The 25,265-nt window shown below is 47.7% G+C and overlaps 1 protein-coding gene and 1 long non-coding RNA gene across 5 annotated transcripts in view; one reads left to right on the top strand and one right to left on the bottom strand.

Annotated features, from left to right (window-relative positions):
* Positions 1–25,265, bottom strand: part of LOC147259660 (spermatid perinuclear RNA-binding protein-like) — a 52,957-nt gene that overhangs the window by 14,428 nt on the left and 13,264 nt on the right. For both annotated transcript variants that reach the window (XM_086205744.1, XM_086205745.1), the window contains exons 2-9: positions 17,264–17,379; positions 13,496–13,722; positions 12,934–13,099; positions 10,102–10,240; positions 4,729–4,859; positions 1,692–1,787; positions 1,026–1,137; positions 285–382 (exon numbers count right to left, since the gene is read on the bottom strand). In XM_086205744.1, coding sequence (XP_086061870.1) covers positions 285–382; positions 1,026–1,137; positions 1,692–1,787; positions 4,729–4,859; positions 10,102–10,240; positions 12,934–13,099; positions 13,496–13,722; positions 17,264–17,266 — 972 coding nt within the window. In that variant the 5' untranslated portion in view covers positions 17,267–17,379. The remainder of the gene's footprint in view (positions 1–284; positions 383–1,025; positions 1,138–1,691; positions 1,788–4,728; positions 4,860–10,101; positions 10,241–12,933; positions 13,100–13,495; positions 13,723–17,263; positions 17,380–25,265) is intronic.
* Positions 27–15,630, top strand: LOC147259661 (uncharacterized). Of its 3 annotated transcripts, none has more exons than XR_015116347.1 (9): positions 27–1,204; positions 2,620–3,205; positions 5,460–6,125; positions 7,529–7,607; positions 9,730–11,997; positions 12,307–12,428; positions 12,894–13,171; positions 13,994–14,040; positions 14,199–15,630. It is a non-coding gene; the product is annotated as an uncharacterized LOC147259661 (long non-coding RNA). The 3 variants fall into 3 exon arrangements; XR_015116346.1 differs by having other exon boundaries at positions 13,955–14,040; XR_015116345.1 differs by having other exon boundaries at positions 13,994–15,630.

Raw genomic sequence — 25,265 nt, 5'->3', positions numbered from 1 at the left:
ACCACGTGGAGAATTGTTTGACTCAGACGATGGGGACTGATCGTGCAGCCATTGCTCCCTGAGTTTTCTAGGCTTCTCTCTTCCTGGAAACTGTCTGGAGGGTAGCGCTTGGTTCTGCTCTCTGTCTCTCTCTCTCTGTCTCTGTCTCTCTCTCTCCAGCATTTTCATGTTGCTTTCCCATCGTTTCCTCAACCTTAAATGTGTTATCGCCCCCGTCTTGAGTGTGCAATGTCACAGTCAGACCTCCAGCTGTGGTTGTACAGCCGAGGGTGAAGTGCACTGACCTGTGCGCTGTGTGTGATGGCGTCGGCTTGCTGGACGCTGAGGTCACACAGGGCATCTGTAGGTTCCCTCTCACAGGGGTCATGGACTCCTGGACCTCCTGTCAAAAGAAACCACATCTGTGTTTGCTCAGCCTCAGACTCTCGACTGTGTGACTTAACACCCAGCAAGCACCAAAAGTTAGTGTGTCCTCGTGCATCCTCAGTGAACCTGAATGTAGAGGAGCGTGACCCCGCCCCCAGCGCTGGTGTGGGGAGCAACATGGAATGTATGGAGGAAGAACTCGACTGATCATCGTCAGCAATGCTAAGTAGCAAATGAGGTTCAGCTTGGAATAATTGGAACTGAACCCTTTCACATCCAGAACGTGTGTGAGGCGAGAAAAGTCCTGATTGATTTTCCAGTGAAGGAGTTAGAAACACAAATGTTTGGTGCCGTGGGTTCAGGAACTTTTCCTTCCAGCAGGTCCTCTCCTCTCTGTTCCACTCCATCTGCTTTCACTGCGTTTCTTCACGTTTAATTTTTCACTTTGAAAGGAGACATTTAAATTCTTTTCACACACACACTCCTCTTCAGGTCTTTCTATAAATTCTCTGTGTGTACATGCTGTTTTGAAAATTCACCACAGTTTTTCTAGGCTGGTAACGGGATTCATCAACCAGCCGTGGATGTTGTGCAGCCGAGGGCTTCGAGGAGATGAAGACATAAAAGTCAGGCGATGGGGGGGGCGGCTGATCACTGACCTGGCAGGAGAATCCCAGAGGCGATGCACTCCATGACACGTCGCAGCGCCTCACCTGGCCCCAGCAGCCGGTTACAGGTGGCTATGGCCTTTTCACTGATCAGCTCCAGAGGCTGGAGAGGACAGACAGCGGCGACTCCATCGTCACAAGTCACCAGCGGGGAGTTGATGTGAAACAAGGTCAGAAAAATTCACCTCAAGTGCCCGAACTGAACTCACAGAACTTTTTAGGGAAATTCACTTCTTCGCCATCGTCCCCAGAGCCAGACAACATAGACACAGCCTAGAAATCCATGGTAGAAATACACTTGTAGATGCTGGACGTTTTCTACCCGCTGTAGAAGATGACCAGTACTGCAACACCGCCGTCAAAACACTATGTTGACTCACAATTCGTTTTTTTGTCTTCTTGCCTTGAAAAAAACTGCAGAGGGCCATGTTTGATTGAATTTCCCCATTATTATAATATCACATCTTATATTGACATGTAGTTGACATATTTGGCATCTACCAAGATATAAATCTATTAACTCAGGTACATGGGATTAAAAGAAAGAACAAATTAACAAGTGAAGTTTTTGTCACATCGCGTGCGATCCTAAGCGTATGATTTAGTGATTAGTCATTAGTTGACATCCTAATGGCGGGTATGAGCGCCGTCACCTACCCATCCTTTGAGAGGCTGCCACACAGGCAGTCTGTTGCACATGTCTCTGAGGATCCTCAAGACGATGACGCAGGACTTGAGATCCGTGACTCTGGCCTGAGGAGACAGACAGACAAAACTTACTGGCTGCACCTTCCAAATCTATAGACAGAGTTCAGATCTGCGACTGCGCTGCACAGCCGCATCACAAATGGAGCTGGTTCCTGTTCCTACGTATCCCTGGAGGACCATGCTGCCGCACCATGGGGCCACAAAATAATACTTTGGAGCTCAATGTAGCTGATCAGGGTGATTTGTGACTGCGACAGCTGTTGCTACGGTCACGTTCCTCTCCTACTACATCGCCAGATGTGATGACATCACTGCGGGAGTGTGTCTAACTGACCTGCGGCCTCAAACTTTAAAAGTGGCATCTATCACACATCAGCTCAGGGTCTGAGGTTTAGACTGCTGTCCACGATGAGTGGATGAGTGAGTTTCCAGACATAGCCAACCTATCTACAAGACACGACCGTGAGGCGGTCAGCATCAGTGGAGGAACAGCTGTAATCCTGTTGGGGCATCTTTAAAAAACTGATTAAAACCAGTTCACCAACTCCAAACATGGTTTGGATCAGATTTACAAAAATCCAATGACTGAACGAGACCTAGAGACACACTGAGTCATGGAGGTTTTCTGTCAGTGCGCAGATTCTTGTTCGGCTGCAGATGTGACATGAAAACATTCATACCATCCTCTCTCTCTCATTACTGGATTATAATCTGTTGACTGCTGAATTATTTCTGCTCTAAAGATGCTTCATCGCCTTCCTCCATGTTCCTACGAGACCAAGACGTCATAGAAATATCGAGGCTGGATTTCTGATGATGATGAAAATACATCAAAAACAAATGATGTTGGAAATTATCGACACTTCAATTTGCACAGGATGACTCTTCACATGATGAGGGTGACGGTTAACGCTGTTGAAACCTGAGAGCCGGTGGCCGGAGGACAAGAGGAGCGTCACTAATTGTATCTGCAGTTATTGTAGATCAGTTCTGGTTTGTATCCGTACGTCTCCTCCAGTCCACCTTCCTGCAGTTGGACTTGGCATTAAGCGTTTCCTCCCTGAGGGAAGCTGCTCAGTGCTTCACCTAACCTTGACTCCCATTTAGCTCCTCCCACCTCAGGGGGGAAGAACACATCACCTCAGTGAGGAGAGCAGAGTTGAAGCTCATCTGGATTTAGAGAGAAATCTCAGATATCCCTCCCTGCTCTCGTCTTTCCCAGGACAGAAGTGTTGCTGTTGTTAGCTTATTCTTGTACAATATTTCTCCTGCATGCACGCTACAAATGTTCATATTTCTGGATGTTTGTGATGTGTAACTGATTTCCTGTCTCCTATAAATCACATCTATATGTCACCAAAAAGGTTTTTCGGAAAAGATGTTTCCAACAGGTGGCACGGTGGTGCAGTGGTCAGCAAGGAGGTTGTGGGTGGAGCCCCGGCTGCAGCACGGGGTCTTTCTGGGTGAGTCTCCATGTTCTCCCTGTTCCTGCTGGGTTCTCTCTGGTACTCCAGCTTCCTCCACAGTCCAAAGACATCAAGAGGGACCAGGTTAATCCAGACTCTAAATTGACCATAGGTGTGATTGGGAGAGCCAATGGTTGTCTGTCTCTATGTGTTGGCCCTGCCATGGACTGGTGACCTGTCCAGGGGGAAGGCTGCTGGGATAGGCTCCACCCCCACCACCCTCAACAGGAGAAGAGCGAGAAGATGGAGGGATGATGGATGATGGATGTTTCGGACACTGAGTGCTGGATGAGCTTCACTGCCAACGTCCTCTCCAGTCCAGCCAGTAACACAGTCGGGGTGCAAACGTAGAGCATTTACTGCAGAGATGAGAGCGACTCTCCTGTCGTCCTCCAGTGGTTTTGGCAACTAAATTAACTTTAGTTTAAAGGTGTTGATTCTGTGTAAAGGCACCGAATGCAATCATCATTCAGTAACAAGTGAAAATACCAACAGAATCTCAGGATTCAGCTATAAGAGAAAATCCAGGCTGGCACTACACGAGATGATTATAGGGGCGTTGTGTTATCATGACCTCCTCTCGGAGGCTGAGTTCCGACACGGTACTGACGTGTCCTGGCTGATCCAGGCACTAGTTAACCGCTCTGAGCGCGGGTCGTGTCAGTGGTGAACCAACTTGCTCCCATTTGCACTCATTCATGGTAGAAACAACCACAAGTGTGTGAGTCGGTTTGGTTTTAGCTCCAGTTAAGAGTTTGTGGATTACTGAGCATACAGCTGGAAAAAGAAGAAGGGGATTACACTGCATGACCAACTCGTGAGTTATTCAACGCATGTTTTGTGCAGTTTAGTTGTAAGAACATCCAGCCACGTATATTTAGCTTGACGCTAATGGCAGCTGACGGCTACCAAAAAAAATTAAAAGCTTTCAAAAAGTGTCTTTTGACAAACTTTCTCATCTGGTACTAACCTTATCCTCTTTATACTATCAACATTTTTAAATGGAGGTTTCGGGATAGATAGCTGTCGTTAGCTAAATATACAGGGCATCTGAGTCACAAAAATGTAATGCAGGAGGGAAGCACATTTTTGGGAGCTCGACTCCTACTGGTGACTACTGGAAAGGCAAAAACCTTTCTTGGGTGGTGTATTCTTGTTCTGACATTGTCTTTTAGGTAGTGGATTGATTAAAACACAGGAATCTGTTGTCTGCGCCCCGTGTGGAGGAGGACTGAACCCAACAGCACCTCTGAATGTTAATGGTCCACGTCTGCTGGGGCACAGCGATCCTTTTCCAACCCTAACGGAGTTCTGTGTTTCTATGATGCTAAAGGTTTAACAGGATGGACCAGGTTGATAATCGAAAATAGAAAATGTCACTGAACTCTTCCAGGATGCATGAGGGAACATTTATCGGCTGTGCAGATTCATTAAAATCAGAATCTGTGGGATTATGTTTCTTTGACATGATAACTGAGACAGTCCTGGCTGCCAGGATGTAAAGTCACCGCTGTGCTCACCTGGAACCACTTGGCATGTCGGAGCAGAGCCAGCGCAGCCTGGCACTTCTGTCTGTCCAAGACCTCGTTGTCGTCCTCCTCCTCCTCTTTGTCCTGCTGAACCTCCCTGTCAACCTCCTGCTCGCCCTCCTCTGGAGAGAGGGACAGGATGAGACGGGACAGACTGAGTGTCACTGTTTGATCTCATAAACCCAGACAGGCAGCAGGGTTGACGGCTAATTGTTGGGCAAATCCACTGATCTGACTGAATGAGCTAGGAGGGGGAAATTTGAGAGAGTCCATGATTTTCTGGGAGAGGGGGGTTCTCATGCACAAGGCAGGATCTTTCATAACATTGACAGGAGGAACCAGAGTAGATGTGAGCGCATGCGCCTTGCTGCCCAGCCGGAGTCTCACTCTAGATGCAGATCAGTGGCTGGGGGCGATGGAACACGCCAGATTAGTGTGTTATCAATTGCAGCGCAGGACGAAAATGAGAGCATGGCAACAACTCAAGACCAAAAGCCAGATTACAGATTAAAATAACACTTTGGAATGAGGAGACATTTCATGGTTACTGACTCAGGGAGGCTGGAGAATGGGCTGAAGCAGAGAAAAGTGCAGACACATTTAAAAAATCCTGCTTCACAGGCAGCTAGCTCTGCAGTTTTCTGGAGCGCCATGCTAGTATTTTCACTCTTGCAAGGTTGGTCAGATGTTTATGTTGGACTGAAACAGTCTCTCCACACCAGGTTCCTGTGGGGAGCACTCCTGCCATGACTGGAGGCTGAGCCATGGGAGAACGACAGCAGAAGAAGAGCAACAGCAGATGACGACAACAACATAAACATCTGAGAGTGAGAACGCCACCCTGGAAAGAAAGTGAAGGCTGTCTGTTCTCAGGAGCAGCGAAGGGGGAGCCCACTGTGGGACAGTCAAGCAGACGGACAAAAAGGGGGAACAGACTGCGGACCACACCGCGGAGCTCTGCTCTGAGGCCTCACTGAGGTTATCAGGAAGTACAATAGTGACTCCTGCTCTTCTTGAAACCTTATCTCAACTCTCCAGCTTGCCGCCTGAAAATATCTGATCTTGATAAACTCAGACATAACATGGTGCAAAGATGTGGAGATTAAATCACAGCTTGTTTCCACAAAGTTGACAGTAACGCTGACACAGAGCAATGAAAATCTGCCACAATCAAATCTCAGGTTACTGCGTCTGCTGGTGATGTCATCGGCGGCGTGAGCTGCGTGTGGTTCAGCAGTCTGTTGCTGTAGACACTGTAGTGGAAGCTGAACAGGATGGAAAAGGTGGAAGACAAACGAAGGAGCTGACGAGGAACACAGGGATCATCCCGTGTCACCCCTCCGAGACCGAGGACGAGGACCTTCATGCTCTGCCCCAGGGACTTCTGGGTAAAGTGGCACTGGAAAGTGCTGGAATTGTAGGATTTGTCAAACTGTGACTTTTTGGTGCACTGTTTAATTATAATACTACTTTTACTAATAATAATGATTTATGTTAGCATCTAATGTGGTGGAGGGGAATTGCAAAAAATAGTTGTCAAAATCAAAGCAGAGAAGCTGAGATAGGACACCTTGAAGGACACACCCACTCTCAGGGAAAGCCTCTTATGGTCTATCATCCTGTCAGCCAGGCATCCTCCAATAGGGAGCTGCGACCCAGGCTAGTTAGCTTAGCACAGTGGCCGGTAGTGGGTGGGAAGTGTCAGCATCAGCTAGCTCAGGTCCAGGATGCTAGTGAGCTTAGCCCAATGGCTGGTAGTGGGTGGGAAGTGTTAGCATCAGCCAGCTCAGGTCCAGGCTAGTTAGCTTAGCCCAATGGCTGGTAGTGGGTGGAAGTGTTAGCATCAGCTAGCTCAGGTCCAGGCTAGTTAGCTTAGCCCAATGGCTGGTAGTGGGTGGGAAGTGTTAGCATCAGCTAGCTCAGGTCCAGGCTAGTTAGCTTAGCCCAATGGCTGGTGGTGGGTGGAAGTGTTAGCATCAGCTAGCTCAGGTCCAGGCTAGTTAGCTTAGCCCAATGGCTGGTAGTGGGTGGGAAGTGTTAGCATCAGCTAGCTCAGGTCCAGGCTAGTTAGCTTAGCCCAATGGCTGGTGGTGGGTGGAAGTGTTAGCATCAGCTAGCTCAGGTCCAGGATGCTGGTGTGTCCAGCAGGTACCCCCCTCCTCCTCCTCCTCCTCCTCCTCATCAGTAGCAGCAGTCGCTCTTCTAGTCCTCAACAAACCTTTGGTTCTGCTGACCCAAGTTCCAGTGGAGCTTTGGAGGTGCTGCGTCAAATCACTGCTCCCAGTCAGGAAAGTAGTTCCGGCTACGTGTCTGATTCTACCACTACAACGTCTGCTCATGTTAAACTGGTATTCATCACCAAGGTTACACACACCCCTCCTGATATTAATGCAGGCAATGCAATGCTAAGCTAACTACTTTGGGGCCCTGGCTCGTTAGAGAAGAATCTCTATCTATTTTCCCTAAAAGTTAGCACCTGCTTTTTATCAGCTTTTTTTTCCTACTGACCAATAGACTGAATTTGATGTGTAAAAAGGTTTAAGTGTGACTTTGATGAAATTTTTTTTTTTTTTTAAGATGCCTATTCGCATTTCTTTTGGTATCTATCCCAATATATCCGGATCCTTTTCTATTTCGTTTCAATTCCTTCACACTCAGCTTCGGTTCGTTTTAAGCCTGGAGACTTAATATCTGAATTATTTAGGTGCCACAATCCAGAAATAATTGCAGCAAATGTAACATTTCATGGAATACCAGGGAGATCAAATCTTAATTTTCCTCATTTTCCCAGATTGATGTGATTTGCATGGTGTGTTTCCCAGAGGCAGCCCATGAAGGAACGGTCACTCAAAGGTCAGGACCACAAACAGGTAAGGGCAACCCCACTAGATTCTCCTTGACATCATCATTGATTAGTGACCAGGACATCAGATTAATTCAGTTTACCACATGAAATTATGGGATGTCGTTCTGAGCCAATAAAAACGGATCATCAGACAAGGGGCAGCCCCAGGAGCTAAAGCAGAGAAGCTCTGATCTGGACAAGGGCTGCTGGGTAATGAAGTCCCTTTTGTCCTTTTAGTCTGTGTGCTCGTTCATAGACATGGACCAGAATTTCATGGTGACCCAGAGGGAGGTCCAGTCAACAGAGGAAGGGGGGATGGGGGAGGAAGAGTAGCATGTCTGAGGCAAAGAGTGAGTGGGTTGGTTTGATCTGGTTGTCGGGGAAGCCCCTTGTACCCAGGGTCTCCTGCTGCCGGGTGGGGGGATGCCTCATCGGCGGCGGGGCCACAGAGATGTTTCAATCCACACGGCACGCTGACCTGCGGAGCTACGGCAACAGAACCAACAGTCAGTGAGCAGAGGCGAGCTAGGAGGTGCACCGTAAACAGCTGGGAGTCTACAATCCAGAGGAAAGAACAGCAGAGTTCAGGTGGCCTTCAGCAACGCTTCAAACAACAGTCACCCAATCAGAATCGTTCAAAACTCCCACTGAGTCAGCTTAGCTTTCAGAAGTGGCTACCATAAACAATCTGCAGTGTTAAATTGAGAAGGCCATGAAGGTACATTTCAAAAATATTCACTTTAGACACACAAGAGTTGGTAAGCCATCCATCCTCATCCTGTCCAGGATCGGGTCCAGATGTAACTGAGCGAGAGCTGGTTGACCCTGGACAGGTCACCCTGGACAGGTCACCCTGGACAGGTCACCCTGGACAGGTCACCGGTCCGTCACAGGGCTCACATGTAGAGACACACAACCGTTCACGCCTACAGGCGATTAAGAGTCTCCAGTTAACCCGACTCTGTGGTTCTGCTGTACTGGAAACCCCAGAGACAGGGGGAGAACACACAAGCTCCTCTCAGAACGGCCTCAGCCGGCTGGCAGAGAGGAACCTAGAACCCTCTTCCTGGGTTGGTTCTAACCGCTGCAGTATTAAATGTGTAATGTAAAACCAGTAATAAATGATGTATTTTTCCCAAGTGATTGTTATCAAACCTGCAGTTGAAGGTGCGACGTAGCTCGTTGGGTGTTAATGTTAACTAGAAGCCATTTTGTCTGACACCTGCAGATTGAACTGAAAAATTAGATTCTGAGAGCTAAAAGTCACACACCGCCGTCCCGTTCACCCGCAGCAGCCGCTCTTCTCAGCTCCTGTCGCAGGTTTTATCTGCTGCAGTGCTGGGGGGTTTTAAACATGACTCTCTACTTGACCGACGCCTGCAATTTTTGTCTTGGGAAATGCAAAGCTGGACATTTAACCTGTGGAAAAGCTGGGTAAACAAATTAGCAGCACACCTTGAAACTTAGACTTTTCTTTTCTTTACGTCTTAAACCACATTTTCTGTTCACATCCCTAAAGTAAAGACGTCGCCTGCTAGACGAGACATCACGTATGATCTTCCACTCCAGTCTGGAGTGAATCCTACTCTCATATCTCTTCACTCTGAACAAGCCATTTGCATCGTTGTACTCTTCAAGAGTAGGAAACGATCCTGGGGGTTTTTTGTGTGCACAGGAGGAGAAAGACCACACCAGCCTGGTGGAGGCAGAGGTCACAGTGTTGGTGTCTTTACTCGACGGCTGAATCGTGAGCTGCTGCCCTCCCATGTGCTTCGGTCTATTTCTCTCCCTATTGTGAGGGCTTGACTCCATCTGTCCCGCTGGGACCGCGACCATAATGAGACTCGTTGTTCCGTAATGGCAGCTCTTCACTTCTGACTCGCCTTTCATTCATTTTTAATTTCATTCCCATTCGAGGGAGAAAATAAACACAGTGGAAGCATCGTTGTTCACACATGACAGGAAGTCAGCGATGGGGCATCCATTTTGGGCAACATTGTAGTCAATAATAGATAATTGAGTTTTTTGGTTTGAGGGATGTTATCAAACATGAATCAAATATTAATTAAAATGTGTCGATTTTGGCCTCGAGTAATGTGTGTTTTTAACAAGTCCTGAATCAGGATCGCTGCTTCCTTTCTCCTCAGAGATGCACCAAGGACACCTGAGACAGACGTCTGCTTTTCCACCACCTGACACTTCCCCCGCGGAAACCATCCTTCGCCGGCCATCTGCTATTTCAACCACACTTGACCCGATCCATATCATCCTGTCCCCTTTTACCCTGTTCGCCTCTCGGCCGGCGGCTCTCTCGATGGCTCATCCTCTCATTTCACAAAGATTGTCTCCAGTCTGAGATTTCATAACACCTTCACATTCCAGTATGTCCCTCCCCCTCTTCCTCCCCCTCAGCCAGCTGCTGTCACATAAAAGGTCAAATAAAAACAGGAGAAGCGCCGTCTTAAGAGAGGGGTGCAGGAGTGTGAGGGGTAAGTGGTTAGAGGAGGAGGAGCTACTACCTTCTGTGCTGTGCTCCTCCCTCATGTCTAAGGAGGAGAGGGTGATCTTCAGGGTGAGTTGGGGGTCTTTGGTGCTGCAGACCCAGATGGCAGCTTCAGGAACACATGAGCGCACTTCGTATTTGTCCTCCGTCATTGTCTGCAAGGCAGGAGTGAACGATTAATCACAATCAAATATCACCATCACAACATCGACGTGTGCTGATTGAGGAGAAGTCGAAGACGCTGCTGAGCAACTGATGACTGATCACACACCTACTAATCCATTTTTATATAAATGTAATAACCTTGCAATCCGGGACGCAGTGGAATATAATTTCCGCTGACCAATCAGTGAACATTAATCCCAACGTGTCTTCAGCAGAGCGGTGACTGTAGCCCTGTGTTTGTACAGATGATATCCACGTCAGTAAATGTCTGCTATTATTCAAATCAGCTGTAAAGGTACCAGCATCGTGGATATCAGCAAAGAATGCGAGAGCCTGCATCCGTGGCTGAGACCGCCCTGCGCTCACGTGAGAGGGGCTGCTGTCGGCTCTCTGCCCTCACAGGTTTTTCAGATGTTATCAGACCAAATCAGATCATATTTCAGAACAGAGTCATTTTGCAAAGGTTGTGACAGCCCAAAGGCAACACAAGGCAAAACTATTTTCCTACTGTTCTACAGAACCAGCCTGTGGAACAGTTCTCATGAAATCATGACGTTTAGGTCTCAGATAAGTAAAATGGCCACTCCCGTTGTTATCGGGAGCCAATTCCATGCACGGTAAACTCCAGTGTTTCCTTGTATTTCTGTTGCCTTCGGTGGCGTGTTTTCATTCCCTCTATGTTGTCGGGGTGAGAATTGACCTCATCCATCAGCCCTCTCCCCATCAATCCCCTCCAGTTTGGCTCAGGCAGCGAGAGCTTCAAACAACTTCCCCCACTGATGAAGCAGCAGCAGCGCCACAGCGATGGCGGCAATTAAATGAGAAAGGAGACCAGGAAGCACATGGAGGCGCCGTCTATGTCTGCTGGGCTTTGTTAACTAGCTGATGCTTTGAAGGAGCACTTTGGAAACCCATTTAAATGCAGCGCTCGTTCAATAAAAACTGACATGTTTGTTTTGAAATCAGCATTTGTGTTAAAAAAAATCATTAAGCTGTCACCATTTTCAATGGAAATGACAAGAAAATAAAAAGACAGGGAATAAAGAGCAGTCTGGGCTTTAGACATCTCAAGGAGACAGAAGGACAGGAATAAATCAAGCCTGAGAAGCACAGACCGCTACCTTCAGATAGCAGTTCCATTTCACATCATCTCCACTCCAAGAAGGATCATTTTCCCTGGTTTGAAAAGGAATCTTCGCACTGAAAATGTATTTCTCAGCCGAAAACCTCTCTTGGGACAGACGGACGTTTCAGAATGCTGAAGCTTGCCATTGTTAATGATTTAAATGTGTACTAACAGTTAATACTGCATTTTATCAGGAGGCTCAGGTGTGCATTCCTCCTGAATTCTGTCAATCAAGATGAAATATTGATAAATGTTGATATTTATGTGTCTAAAAATGGTTAAAAAAAAAAAAAGCTGCATTTCAACCATAGAAACTTTTCCCAGCAAGCAGGAACTTTGCGAGGAACTCTGTGTTCCGACTGCAGGAACCAGAGATTTAATTAAGTTCCTGGGTGACTAATTTACCCCGAGAACGAAGCCTGGCGTAGGAACCGTCGCGTTGAGGCTTGCAATGCTGACATTTCTGATTGTTGAGTAACGACTGTGTTCCACTTCACCTGCGAGTCTGTTGAGTGTTTTTTCGTGATCGTTTTTTGTGCATCAGCTGTATTTCAGGAGTTATGGACACACGGAAGGAAACGCACGACTGTTGGACCGACGACGAGTTTCAAGCTTTGCTCGGTATGTTTGCTGATGACGACACGTAGCGGGAGTTGGAGACAGCGACCTGAAACAAGAAAGATTTCAGCTAAATTGGTCGAACTGAACACTGTTCACACCCCGAAAGAAGTCAGAGTGAAGCAAAAGAAATTGAAGCAAGATTACAAAAAGTAAAGGGCCATCATAACCGCAGTGCCTCGGGCCGGTGTTTGAGCGGCTCGACGCACTCTGAACGTGTTGATTGCTTTTTACTGCCATTGCAACTGCCGAGATATGAAAACAACAGAAACACAACTGCCACGAAGTAATTTCATCTTCTGTCATTTTCAGTGTGGCGGCTGAGCACCTCCCTCAAACCCCAGGGCGAAGCTAACGGGACCGGAGGAAGTGTTGCGCCCACCTGACAAGTATGTTCTTGCTGACGTTCCCAGTTTCTTCAAGGAGAACAACACGTTTGTTTTCTCTTTCATTTTCAAGAAGGGAGTTGGCTTCCTTAACACACTGATAACCATGGCAGTTAACGCTTCATGCCTTTGCAATCTCAAGTGAGTGACGTGTAACCTTGGTATCAGAGGCATCGTGCGCTGTATTTTGACAGGAACTATCGTACAAAGCTTAGTTTCAACCGCAACCTCAGGGCTTCACGCCGCCTTAACGGACCTCCTTATCTGCAAAACTTGAGGTGGTTTATGCAACCGGGCCCAGGATTCAAAGCCACCGATTTCCAGAAAGCGGCCCCGTCTGCGTCCGTGTATTAGATCGAGGGTGATGACCGTCATGTCTTGGGTGTCTTCAGGCTGTCAGCTCGTCTTCTCTTCACCATCACAAAGTTTTAGCACACATGAAACCGTTGCTCTGCTGTCTGTGGAAAACCTTTTCCACCGCCTCCTCAGCGGTGCTTTCATGGTTCATTTCAGATGCGGACCACTGCAGTGCCTGCGGTGTGGTTGACTGTACCTGGATCTGCAGGGGGAGATTGCCGCTAATGGTGGAAAGCAGCAGCTTGGTGGGTTTCTCTCTGCACATCAGCACCAGCTCCAGCTCCATGTCCTCTTTGATCAGCAGGCCTTTGGCCACCAGGCCGACTCGTGTCACCCCACACAGTGCCGGCGTGCTATCGGGTCTGATGGATGAGAGCCGGCGTTACATTCTCTCATTGCCATGGAGATGATGATACACAAAAGCAGGACACCAGGTAATGTGAACAAGAAACACATGTCTTGTAAAGGTTGTTGTGGAGTTCATGTTTGGTTGAAGCTCAAGTCAAAGATCAAATGTGAGGTCAGGTGCTCTGCCACGTCACGCCGTGCTTCACTTCCCTCCCAGAGTGAGACGTCTCCTCTCTGGTCCGGTGGATGGTGTGATGTTAATTCTGATATTCTGCAGTTAAACTTCCATTAATGTCACATAAATAATTCAATAATGGTTTTGAATTAAGTAGCTTGAGCAAACTGTCAGAATAAATCAGAGGCTCTAATTCACACGAGACTCCTAATGATGAAACGTGACAGAGACTCACTTGGTATCAGCGGCGTCCTCCTCCGTTTGATCATCAGCCTCTCCGTCGCTGGAAGTCTTCCCTGAGGATTTATTGAGGCCCTCCATCCAATCAGAGACTTTCTTGAGGGCGCCCTCCACGGTGGACACCAGCATCTGGACGGCCTCCAGCTCCTCCGGTGCCGGATAGATGCTGGCGTGCTTGGCCAAGACATGCCGGTCGTCATTGGCAAACGATCGGAACGACCTCTGGAATGCGACAAGGGAAGGAGAGACATTATCATTCTAATTTAAGCAGCTGACGCTCACATCCAGCATGAATCACCCACAGCGGGCAGGTGGAGCCGCTCAAGGACATGCAGGGAGGACGCAGGCCAACTGATGGAACTTTTGATAGAACACCAGTGTGCGTGTTTCAGTGTCATAAAGGCAGAAAAGTTTATTTTCAGCATGTGGATGTCATATAAACTTGTTTGTCCAGGTGTCGTTGACATTGGTAAAGATCCCTACAAATCCACAGGAAGGAGCAGCGGCGCTCCGCAAACGTCGGCCTGGTGGGAGGTGCAGGTCAGTCCGTGCTGCCTCACGTGAGTGGAGCGGCTGGAGTTGCAGTCATTCATCAATGTCATCACTTGGATCAGCAAGACTCAAAACTTTAGTCACGCCTGATGTGTTTCAACTTTGTTGTGGTTAAATTCCATGAAGTTGTGATTCAAATCTTACAGAAATCACCGAGGGAATGGACGTTGGACTGCGGTCCGGCTTCAGCTGTGCTGTGTCATGAATCCTGGAGAACTGCTTCATATTTTTCAGGGGGAGTTCAGCTGCGTTTTAACATGAACAAGAACACACACTTAACTACTGGCTACCAGGTATGAATACTGACTAATCAGGAACTGGCGTTGTGGTTCCACCGCAGCGTCGTCATCATCATCATCATCATCAAAGCAGTAGTGACTGAGGGTAATTATTGCACAGGAACTAATCTGGAAGTGTTGACTACTAACTTGCTGGAGGAGGCAGATTTAATCCGGAGCCAAATTAATTTCTTTGAACTCGAACACAGAGTTTTTAATTCTTCGCCTGCTGTTGTTTTCCTCGCCTGCCTCCTCAGACACGCCGGTGCAAACACAGAGGATTGTTTTCTGTGTCGGCTGCTGCTCCGTCACAAACACTTATCACAATCTCCACGGTGACAGCGACACCTGAAGCGACCTGAGCTGCTGCCAATCACTGCCTGGCCTACATACGGACGCCGTTACTTAGCATTAGCATTCATGACACGTACTTAGGGATGAGCCCACCGCTGGAAGGAGACTAACAAAAGGGCTGATGTGAAAAAAATTAGCTCAGCGCTGGTTTTCCCGAACCTGAGTTCACCCGACTGCCGGCCAAGGGTCGGGCCAAGGTCAAACTCTCTCTCGCTTTCTCCATCAATGCTCTCTCCCCTTCGCCCCTCTTCCTTCCCTCTTCATCCGCAGCGTGTAACCGCCTCTCATTTCGGTCAGTTATTTATGATGCCGCTTCAATAATTCATGGCCACGAGTCTCAGGGGATTGTGTTGGAGTTGCGAGGGTCATTCATCACAACCCAGCTAATCTGTGGCGGAGCCTCCAGGGCACATGGAGCTGTGTAGCAGCAGGTGTGGGCAGCGTCAACGACCATAACACACAAACATGAACACGGTGATCATGAGCGATTACCCGGCTGCACCCAGATCAGGACACGCCCTCTTCTTCGTTCCCTACACTCCAGCTGCCTGTTCAATTGGAAGATGACAACAGTCACTTGCATTCATCGCATCGCAGGTTTGACGGTAGCTGCCAAGTTGTCTTTTCGTATTGAAACAGAGAGCACATTGCAGGTCACATGAGAAGGTTTGCTTCCAAGTTCCCGTCCAAGGAAGTCACACCGTCTGGCTGAAAGGTCCAAGCTGAAGATGGAGGAGGGCTTGATTGCAGCCTTCCAGGGACACTCAGACCTGTGGAACCCGTCGCCGTGTCCATCTCTAGGAGAAACTTTGACACCTACAACAGCTGAGTATCCGTTCCCTTTGTTTAAGTTCCCCCACTCAAAATGTGCTTTCATTGCAGTGTGTTGGTTTAATTCTTATTCATTTTCATTTTTGTAGGGTTTGGGTCTGGATGAATGTATCAGCTGGGTTGTTTTTTTTTGGAGCAGAAAACTGGTCCATCCATCCATCCTCTCCTCCTGTTGAGGGTGGTGGGGGTGGAGCCTATCCCAGCAGCCTTCCCCCTGGACAGGTCACCAGTCCATGGCAGGGCCAACACATAGAGACAGACAACCATTGGCTCTCCCAGCCACGCCTACGGTCAATTTAGAGTCTGGATTAACCTCCACTACAGTGCCACAGTGATGACCACTGTTTCACCATGCCGCCCGATTAGGTCTATTTTTTTAACATTTTACTATGCTAAGTTAATGGTCTGCTTCCCTCAAAAGTTAATTTCAGAAAATAATTAGCATGTAAGTGCAGATGAAAGCGTGCGCAGTGAATAGAACCATCCATTGGTGCTGGTGGAGTCTTTCGTGGGCGCTGTTTGCAAACACGACAAGTTGCTTAATTGAAGCCCTTTGACTTGCTGGTTCCGTCTGTTACACTACAAGCTGATTTGAATCCATAACCGTCCCAAACCAGTGATTTCTCTTCTTTGTAAAGAGCATCTTCATCATTGCTGAGTGTGTTGTTGAGAAGGGAGGGGAGCTGACTGCTAGTTAGCTTAGCTGCAATGAACGCAAGCATTGGGTCAGTTGAGAAAACTGTCTCAGAAGTCATCAAATATACTTTTGCACATCTGCAAAAGGACCTTGGGCTTCATTCAGAGAGCTAAAGCTGTGTTTCACATTTGCAGAATCAGACACGTAGCCGGGACTACTTTCCTGACTGGGCGCAGTGATTTGACGCAGCACCTCCAAAGCTCCACTGGAACTTGGGTCAACAGAACCAAAGGTTTGTTGAGGACTAGAAGAGCGACTGCTGCTACTGATGATGATGAGGAGGAGGATTCCTGCTGGACACACCAGCATCCTGGACCTGAGCTAGCTGATGCTAACACTTCCCACCCACTACCAGCCATTGGGCTAAGCTAACTAGCCTGAACCTGAGCTAGCTGATGCTAACACTTCCCACCCTCTACCAGCCATTGGGCTAAGCTAACCAGCCTGGACCTGAGCTAGCTGATGCTAACACTTCCACCCACTACCAGTCCTTGTGCTAAGCTAACTAGCCTGGACCTGAGCTAGCTGATGCTAACACTTCCCACCCACTACCAGCCATTGTGATAAGCTAACCAGCCTGGACCTGAGCTAGCTGATGCTAACACTTCCCACCCACTACCAGCCATTGTGCTAAGCTAACCAGCCTGGACCTGAGCTAGCTGATGCTAACACTTCCCACACACTACCAGCCATTGTGCTAAGCTAACCAGCCTGGACCTGAGCTAGCTGATGCTAACACTTCCCACCCACTACCAGCCATTGTGCTAAGCTAACCAGCCTGGACCTGAGCTAGCTGAACCGGAACACAAAAAGAGGAGGGACAGCAGGCTTTGGAAAAAGAAAACAAGACAGCCCAAGGAGATCAGGTCTGTATCTGATAAAACCACAGATCATAATTATGTTTTCTGCAGCGACTGTTACGTACAAGTCTGATTGTTTAAATGCAGGCAAAGATACTTGCTGAACCAAAGTGTGCACGAGCCTCTCATATCATGGCTGACGAAGATTCCTGACAGCTTGTAGGTTACCAGAGGAATCAGAGAAGGCTCACCATGTCCGGGCCGCGGGGGGGTCGTGGGAGGGGTCTAGGTGAGGACCAGGGTCCTGTCACTCAGCCTCGTCATCCACTGACTGCTGCTGACCTGTTGACTTGATCCAGTCTTGTTTCTGTTCAGGAACAAATGGGAGAAAGAGCACAGTCGTGTCTGTCCTTCAGCACAACAGCAGTTCACACACCTTGTATTTGTGCTCATAATGTGAGTGATCGTGGATTTAAAAGCTTAATCTAAGTTGATCCGAATAAGCGTCAGCTAAAGCTTAAAATGACGTCGCATCATCGGGGCTCAAATGATCATTTCAAATATTTCCAGTCCTTGTGCTCTGTGACACGAATCACGACGACCAGAAGAAACCTGAACTGGGACAACGACCAGAGATGCTGTTTTTCAATTTCTACAGAGTGAAGCTGCTTTCCTGAACTTCAGTATGTTTGATCTTGTTGGAGATGAAGAGACGCCACTCACACGTTGCTGCTCTATGGGATCCCGACACTCAAACAAAAGCACCAGCATTAATCTGCTGCAATAACAAACTCTGCTCTGCCACATTCAGACTTTCCAGCAGATTTTAGAACCTGACTGCAGGGATTTGCCCTCGATCAGCCCAAAGAGCTTTAGAGGTTCACCACTGATGTTGGCTGATAAGTTGGCTTCCTCTTCCTCTTCCTCCCTGAAGTGACAGATGTTTCGAGTCAAGTTCTTCCACACACCTACTTCCTAACTTTTTTCTTACGCCATAGACAGGAAGCGGGGCTCAAGAGTAAAACTAGCGCAGAGCGTGACCAGCTGGCACATTCAGCTGAACCAACTCACTCCCATTCATCTGTGCCCATATAAGGCCGCGCTGACCCAGAGGGGCTCTACTGTAGCTAACGGATGTACATTCTGCTTATGCTCATGGAGACTGATGTTCACAGCCGCCAAACTGCTCAAAAACGTATTTATTTTTTTAAAGAGGCAAAACCGAGACGCTCTGGTTCTGTCTGTAAATGGAACCGAAGTCAAGATACGGCAGAGCAACAGGCTCCGGTACTGAACAATTTGTGATTGATACCCAGCCACGTTTGAGTGGGCCAATCACAAGTCGGAGCAAAACCTTCAACTTTTGTTAACCACAGACCTGATTTCAGGTGTTGAGTCAAAAACTGAAACGAAGGAATTCAGCGCTGACGGCGATGATGTCAGCGCTACATGGCTAAATAGAACAAACTAACCCTCGACAGGACTGGTTGGAACCAAACCTCTTGATTTGGCGATGTTGCTATCAAAGCTTTTCATCCCATCAGGCCACACACAGTCAAACTAGCATTCCTTAAATTAGGCAGAATTTATTCCCACAACCAAACGCATTAGACGAAGCTGCAGGTGTGCTCACACAGTCAAATGCTAATGAGACGCGAGCTGAAGCCTGTGGTGCAGCTATAGCACATCTCGGGGGGGGGGGGGGGGGGGTCAAGCTGAGCGTCAGTTAGCTTCTCCGTCACCTTGACCTGCTCTTCGCTGACAGCACAGCAGCTCTGCGCTCCTCTGGTCCAGAATCACTCCACCATCACCTCCAACAAACAGTGCAGGGAGATTTTCTGCTCTTCTCTGTTTTGGAACAAAACTCCCCAAACACCCAAACTTCAAAGCATTTAGAACTGCTCAATAATGGAGGACGTGTGTGAGAGCGAGAACGCAACACATGAATACAAACAAGCTTCATTCTCACAGCCAGAAGAGAGCAAAGACAGCGCTGTGTCTCCTCGTCGGGGTTCACTTTGATGACACGTGACCGTCGGTGCTACATCGCTGCTCCAAGCTGGCTCACACGTCTCTGAAGATGACTTGATGGAGCGGGACGCCGCCAATGCAGTCAGAGCTATAATAAGTCCTCCACCTCTTCACACACTCGTCGAGATCATGAGTTTCCACGTGTGTGGTTTCACCGCTCCTGTTCCACCTCACTGGAACATCGTCTGACGACGGCGTTCATGGGTGACCAACGACATTGGTCATAAGTCACCGATTTGACAGTGCAGTACCAATGATGTGGACTTCATGTGAGTGGTCTGCTGATGGGTGTACTGGGAGGTCGTCCTCCCAGTGGGTAGACCAGTGTGAAGATGTCTGCAAGCTGAATTCAAGTCACAGTGCCACCTAGTGGTTACAGGAAGTGAGCCTGTGTTTGATGGTTTGAGTGACTGCCCTACACAATGTACTGAAAACAAAGCTGAATATTCAGATTGCGGCGTACCAGCTCGGTCGACTGATCACATGTCCATCTCACTTTTCTTTTGTCCAACTCTCCACTTGCTGGTTAGTTTTTCAAACTGAAGGGCATCCATACATCGGATCTAAGAGCTGCAGGTGTTACGCTGAAGTTTTCCACCATGACACTTCATCCACGAACTGAAATCGTGTTGGGTGCCTGGACGTGATGGGAGGGAACTCCAGCCGTGCAGCGACATCTACAGGAGAGGTTCTCCACCGCCACCTTGTGGACGCAGGAAGTGCTATTTGTACCACAGTGCATTGTTTGTCTGCTTCTTTATGAAAAACCTTGATCCCACTAAGAAACACACACACACACCCCAAAATGGAGGTATGCACTCTCTAAGACCTTTTTAATTTCACAATATTTTCAAGTGAAATCATTTTAACAGGCGGCACGGTGGAGCAGTGGTGCTCACGGTGGCCCCCATCAAGAAGGTTGTGGGTGGAGCCCCGGCTGCAGCACGGGGTCTTTCTGGGTGAGTCTCCATGTTCTCCCTGTTCCTGCTGGGTTCTCTCTGGTACTCCAGCTTCCTCCACAGTCCAAAGACATCAAGAGGGACCAGGTTAATCCAGACTCTAAATTGACCGTAGGCGTGGCTGGGAGAGCCAATGGTTGTCTGTCTCTATGTGTTGGCCCTGCCATGGACTGGTGACCTGTCCAGGGGGAAGGCTGCTGGGATAGGCTCCACCCCCACCACCCTGAACAGGAGAAGATGGATGGAAGGATGGAGGGATGGAAGGATGATGGATGATTGGATGAATGGATGGGTGGATGACAGGTGGATGGATGGATCATTTCAACATTTGTTGTGATTCTTGATGTTGTCAGCAGGTGGAGCTTCAGCGGTGGCTCTGCACAGACAACAACTGTGGTTTAGACACATTTGTTCCCAGCATGGCGTCTTCATCCAAAACAGGATCAATTGTCTTTGTGTGCTTCGTGTGACTGAAGCTCCCACCTGTCGGAGCGCTGCAGGAGCAGCTTGTTACACCTCCCCGAAAATGCGCCCCACTAACGAAGAGAAAAGAACCAACCTGACAAAAAAAACATCTTTAATTGTTGCATCATCTAACGGCTGATGGGATGAATATGAATGAGCGAGGCTGCTGTGACCTGCCGCCTTCAACATTTGTCAGTGATGCTTTTGCATGCTGTTGCCAAAGAACAAGTTGGAGTGTGTGTTTCATCTCTAGCAGAGATCTTCCTCGCTCCAGACCTCGCACAAACAAGCTGACATGACGGAAAAAAGAATACAGGGAAGTTGACACAACCGAGCCAGACAAACAGCTGAGTTTTACAGACAGTGGCGGCGTATGATCACAGCAGTCGTGCCATAAAAACACACACACACACACACACGGCACAAGGACAACAGGACCTACAGCAGCATCCTGTGTGTGAGTCCGAGCCAACGGTGTTCTGCTGCAGTTTTAATAAATACCCCGCACAGGCCTGTTTTTAATAACCTTCATCTCCCTGAAGAGGGGATGTGATTAAATGAAGATAATTAAGAATAGAGCAATGACTGTTTAAGGCCGTTGACTGTGCTGCAGTCGCGGCAGATGGCGAGCTCAGCATGTGACAAAAAGACAATGCTGATTAAAAAAACAGTGAGAAAATGTTAGCAGAAGATCCACAGCTTTTCCCTTTACATATAAATAAACTCCATCTCTTCGAGTAGCACTGACATGATTTACATAAATGTGCTCCAATACAGTTAACGATTCAAATACTGCTTTAAAGGCATCGATTCCCTGTGAGTCAAGTTTATTTGCACAGCCTTAATCACAGTTGGAGTCTCAGGGGCTTCGCACCGCCCACACAGAGAAACAATACATGACGACCCGGCCACCTTCAGACAGAACCGACGCTTGCAGAGCTCTGAATTTACCCAGCAGACACTGACATCGCTACACTCCCATCAAAGACAAGTTTTTTAATCACACAACTGTTCGTTACTGCCTAGAAAAGAAACCACTGAAAGCGATGGCGCTAATTCCACAACAGTTGGGCAGCTCGACGTCTGACGCGCTGCAGATCCACGAACGGCGCGACTGAAGCTCCTTTGAAAGCAACTCTGGTGAGAAATCTCCTCTTTGTCTTTTATTGATTGGCTTTGACAGCCAGTCTTCATCCACAGAGGTCTCCATCACCAGTGCTGGAAGCAACGTGGCTCCCTCTGAAAGCAGCCGACAGGACGGATACACAATCGCAGGACTTTTTGGTAGCGTGGAGAAAGAAGCAGTGTTACGTTTCCAGACTATGGGATCTCCTGACATCACAATCTCAGTGGTCCTTCATGCTTCAGTATCTAGCCAGACTGCACTCGTGCTAAAAATGCATCCACTCATGCAGCCGTAATGCACTCTGGACCAAAACATCCACCAAATGGCAGCGGTGAGGTACAAATCATCACAAGCTCAGGTATTCTCTCCCTCATGCCTCCCCAGCCTGTCCCATCCCTGTCCTCCATTTTGAGGAAGGTTAGATGAACCCGGGGAGGGTATTATTTTAGGGTCATGTTTATTTAGGTCGTTTTCACTGCAGGGAACTTTTATGAGCAGGCTTTTATGTTCATACGAGGCTTCAAATGATGCCCCGTGCGATCCTGCGAGCTCACTGCAGACAGGAAGGGAAGCCTTGCTCTCGCATACGAAGCTTTTGTGACTAACATTTGATCTGACAACAAAAGGCAAGAGACAGGCTCTCTCATAATAATCCAAGCACCGGGGATCCAAATACTCCAACGCTTGGGAGAGAAAATGATGGATCCAAAGAAAAGTACAAGAATCCCCAAAAAAGTGAGGAAAAACAAAACAGTGAGAAATTGGCAGGAGGGTCTGAAGTCTGAAGCTGTGGAAGGGAGAGCAGGTGATGGGAGACAGATAACCCAGGCTGACCTTTCGCTAATGAGATCTTCCTCCACAAAATAAGCCCAGTTTTTTTGTAACTGATCCCATTTATTTGTTGCTGCTGATGTGTAGACGTATGAACACCAGCCCTGATGAATGCTCGCAGCAGCTCAGTAAATTAGATTTGGATGCTGTCTGCAGCCGGATGTGTGTGACGCTGCTGTGGAGAGCAATGTGATGCAGCCCAAGCCGAAAGGGAAGAATTGAGTTGAACTGACTGTTTAGATACACACAACACAAATTCATTACATTCATTTCATGCACATTTATCCCATTTGGGCTTCTGTGTTTTCTTCAAGGACACTGAGCCCAGCTGGGGAGGCCCGTTTTGTGATCACCACCAACAAAATCTGCAGCCACCCCAAACAAATCGCAGTTGTTCAAGCAAAGACGTTCCCGTCTGAGCACACGTGCCTCTTTCCTTTCATCTGCCTCACCCTCCTGCGCTACCTTGGGGTTTTCACGTGATTGTTTCACAATAAAAGCCCCGGATGGTGTATTTGGTTGGTGCTCCATTCGATGTGTCCACTTGGTCGTCTAATCAGTGGGACATGAGCCGCACCTCATTAACTCCACGAATCTCTTCCTGAATCTGAAACATCTGACATGACTTTTTCTGCTTTTACGACAACGTTTTCTTGATCACATTGTAAAACATTATTCAATCAAATATTCTGATTGTTAGCGACAACAACAAAGGCAGTTTTAGGGGATTTTGGCCGGAGGAGGGAAATGTTAAAGTGCGCTGGCACCAACTATTGGCTCTATTTTGGGCTATAATTGAATTATCAGAATACATTAAAGAAATCTATCAACAATGAGCGGAACTGATGTGACCAGGCGTCCCTGCCCAGCCTCATACACCCCTTTTCCCACTGTAAACACGGCCAGGCTTTTTAAACCTGCTATAAAAAAAACAACAACATTTATTCTTGTTCCTGTTGTGTTTTTCTGCCTTTTTTGTTCCCAGTGCAACACATTTATCACAACAGGAGAAATGGTAAACAAGAAGAAAGCAGCATGGAGGTCAGCGACAAGGTTTCTGTGGTTACCACTTTATAGCTTTTGGTCGCTGCTTGAACTCAGACAAGTAGAATTTGAGGCTGAAACGACAGAAAGTCAAAGGAGTCACCAGTGGAGGAGCCAGGCTTTCACAAACTGTGTTTCCATCAATGAGAATGTTAGAAACACCACGTAAGAAGAAATGCATCTTACAGCCTTTTTCCACCAAGTGGTTAGAAGTGAAAGAACCTGGTTATGAAGTACAAAACTGGTTTATTTGCTGAGAGAAGACAAACAACTTCAACAGGTCCATTGTTTCGGTCTGAAGGCGTCACCAGTCAACAACGGAATGACCTTCGGTTGAACAAGCTGCAACACACCTTTGGTGCCAGCCAGTATCGTTTGGGGACGACAGCGACAGAAGCAGCTGCTCAGTCACGTGAGTTAAAGACTCAAAGCATCAGAGTTTACTTGAACAAAAGAGGAAATACGCATCAAAATGCTGTCTTGGAAACATGCTGATTGTTGGTAGTGGAGCTCCGACCATTGGCCGCGTGGTGGTTTTGTGTTTGGAGCTGATAAATACCCCTGTCTAGTGAGGGTCATGTGACCCAGGAGAGACTGCTGATGGTTCCCATTGGAGAAAGCGTCCGGAGTGAGGGAACATGCTTGTTTGTAACTCTGATGACTTAAAACTTAACACATAATCATCGTTACTATATTTTTTCAGTGAAAATATAGAGGAATAATTCTCTTTGACGGTGTGAGTCCTGACCCATAACCTCAGAGACACAGAGCTCTCGCCAGCGAGCAGGTCACCGCCGCGGAGCCCTGAGCTCCTCGCAGCAGAGGCCTCACTTCCCCGACAGCACAGATGCTCAGTGACGACTGCAACACTGCCGCAGAGCCTATAGAAACCACTGACAAACATGATGCGACTGAGCCAACAAGACTCGGCAACATGAACACACAGACACCTCGGACAGGAAGAAAAAAGAAATAAAGTTTGTTTGCTTTTAAAAATACCATGGAAATCTCCCAGCATGCTCGGGGCTCACAGCCCGATGGTGAGCAGCAGCAGGGGAGGAAGGGGACATTATGGCAGGCAACGATCTGAGCCAACATCTACGTTTCTGAGTCAGGAATATTAAAGAAGTTCAGTTCACACGGTTGAGTTATTATTAAAAAATGATAAAAAGCTTTTTATCACATCAAACTGCATTGGGAAGAATGGAAGAAACACACAGCAGAAGGAGCAACAACAACCCCGATGGAGGGTAGCAGGTGAAAATAGCAGCCAGTTTTTAGGAGTGTCGTGTGAGAAAGATGTGACTCAGCAGAAGAAACAAACCTGAACAATGTGTGTAAGGGTGAGGTAAAGTGACAACAATGTGTGAAATACCAACCTAATTAGAGCTGGGCACCACTACTGTCCTCCCGATACGATACGATTCCGATACACTAGGTCCCAAGTCGATACGATTCCGATACACTAGGTCCCAAGTCGATACGATTCCGATACACTAGGTCCCAAGTCGATACGATTCCGATACACTAGGTCCCAAGTCGATACGATTCGATCCAATATACGATATTTTAGTTTCAATACCAATTTTGCTTTGGTAATGGAAGAGCTTCTCAAAGGACTGATGCTGTAAATTCAATTGTAAAAGTAACCCTCTAACCTGCTGCATCATTAAATGTTAATATTTACATTGAGAACTGACCATTAAACAATAGTTATACAACATCATGCACTTTTTATTTAAATATTTGCCCGTCATTCAAAACAAAAGGGCAACTTAGACCTCCACAAACCGTCAG

The sequence above is a fragment of the Aulostomus chinensis genome, chromosome 6 (assembly GCF_037954235.1).
Source record: "Aulostomus chinensis isolate RoL2024-O1b breed Wild chromosome 6, RoL_Achi_v1.0, whole genome shotgun sequence".
Taxonomy (NCBI): domain Eukaryota; kingdom Metazoa; phylum Chordata; class Actinopteri; order Syngnathiformes; family Aulostomidae; genus Aulostomus; species Aulostomus chinensis.
Note: the sequence above shows the minus strand (reverse complement) of the source record. Positions and strands in the feature narration are given on the sequence as shown.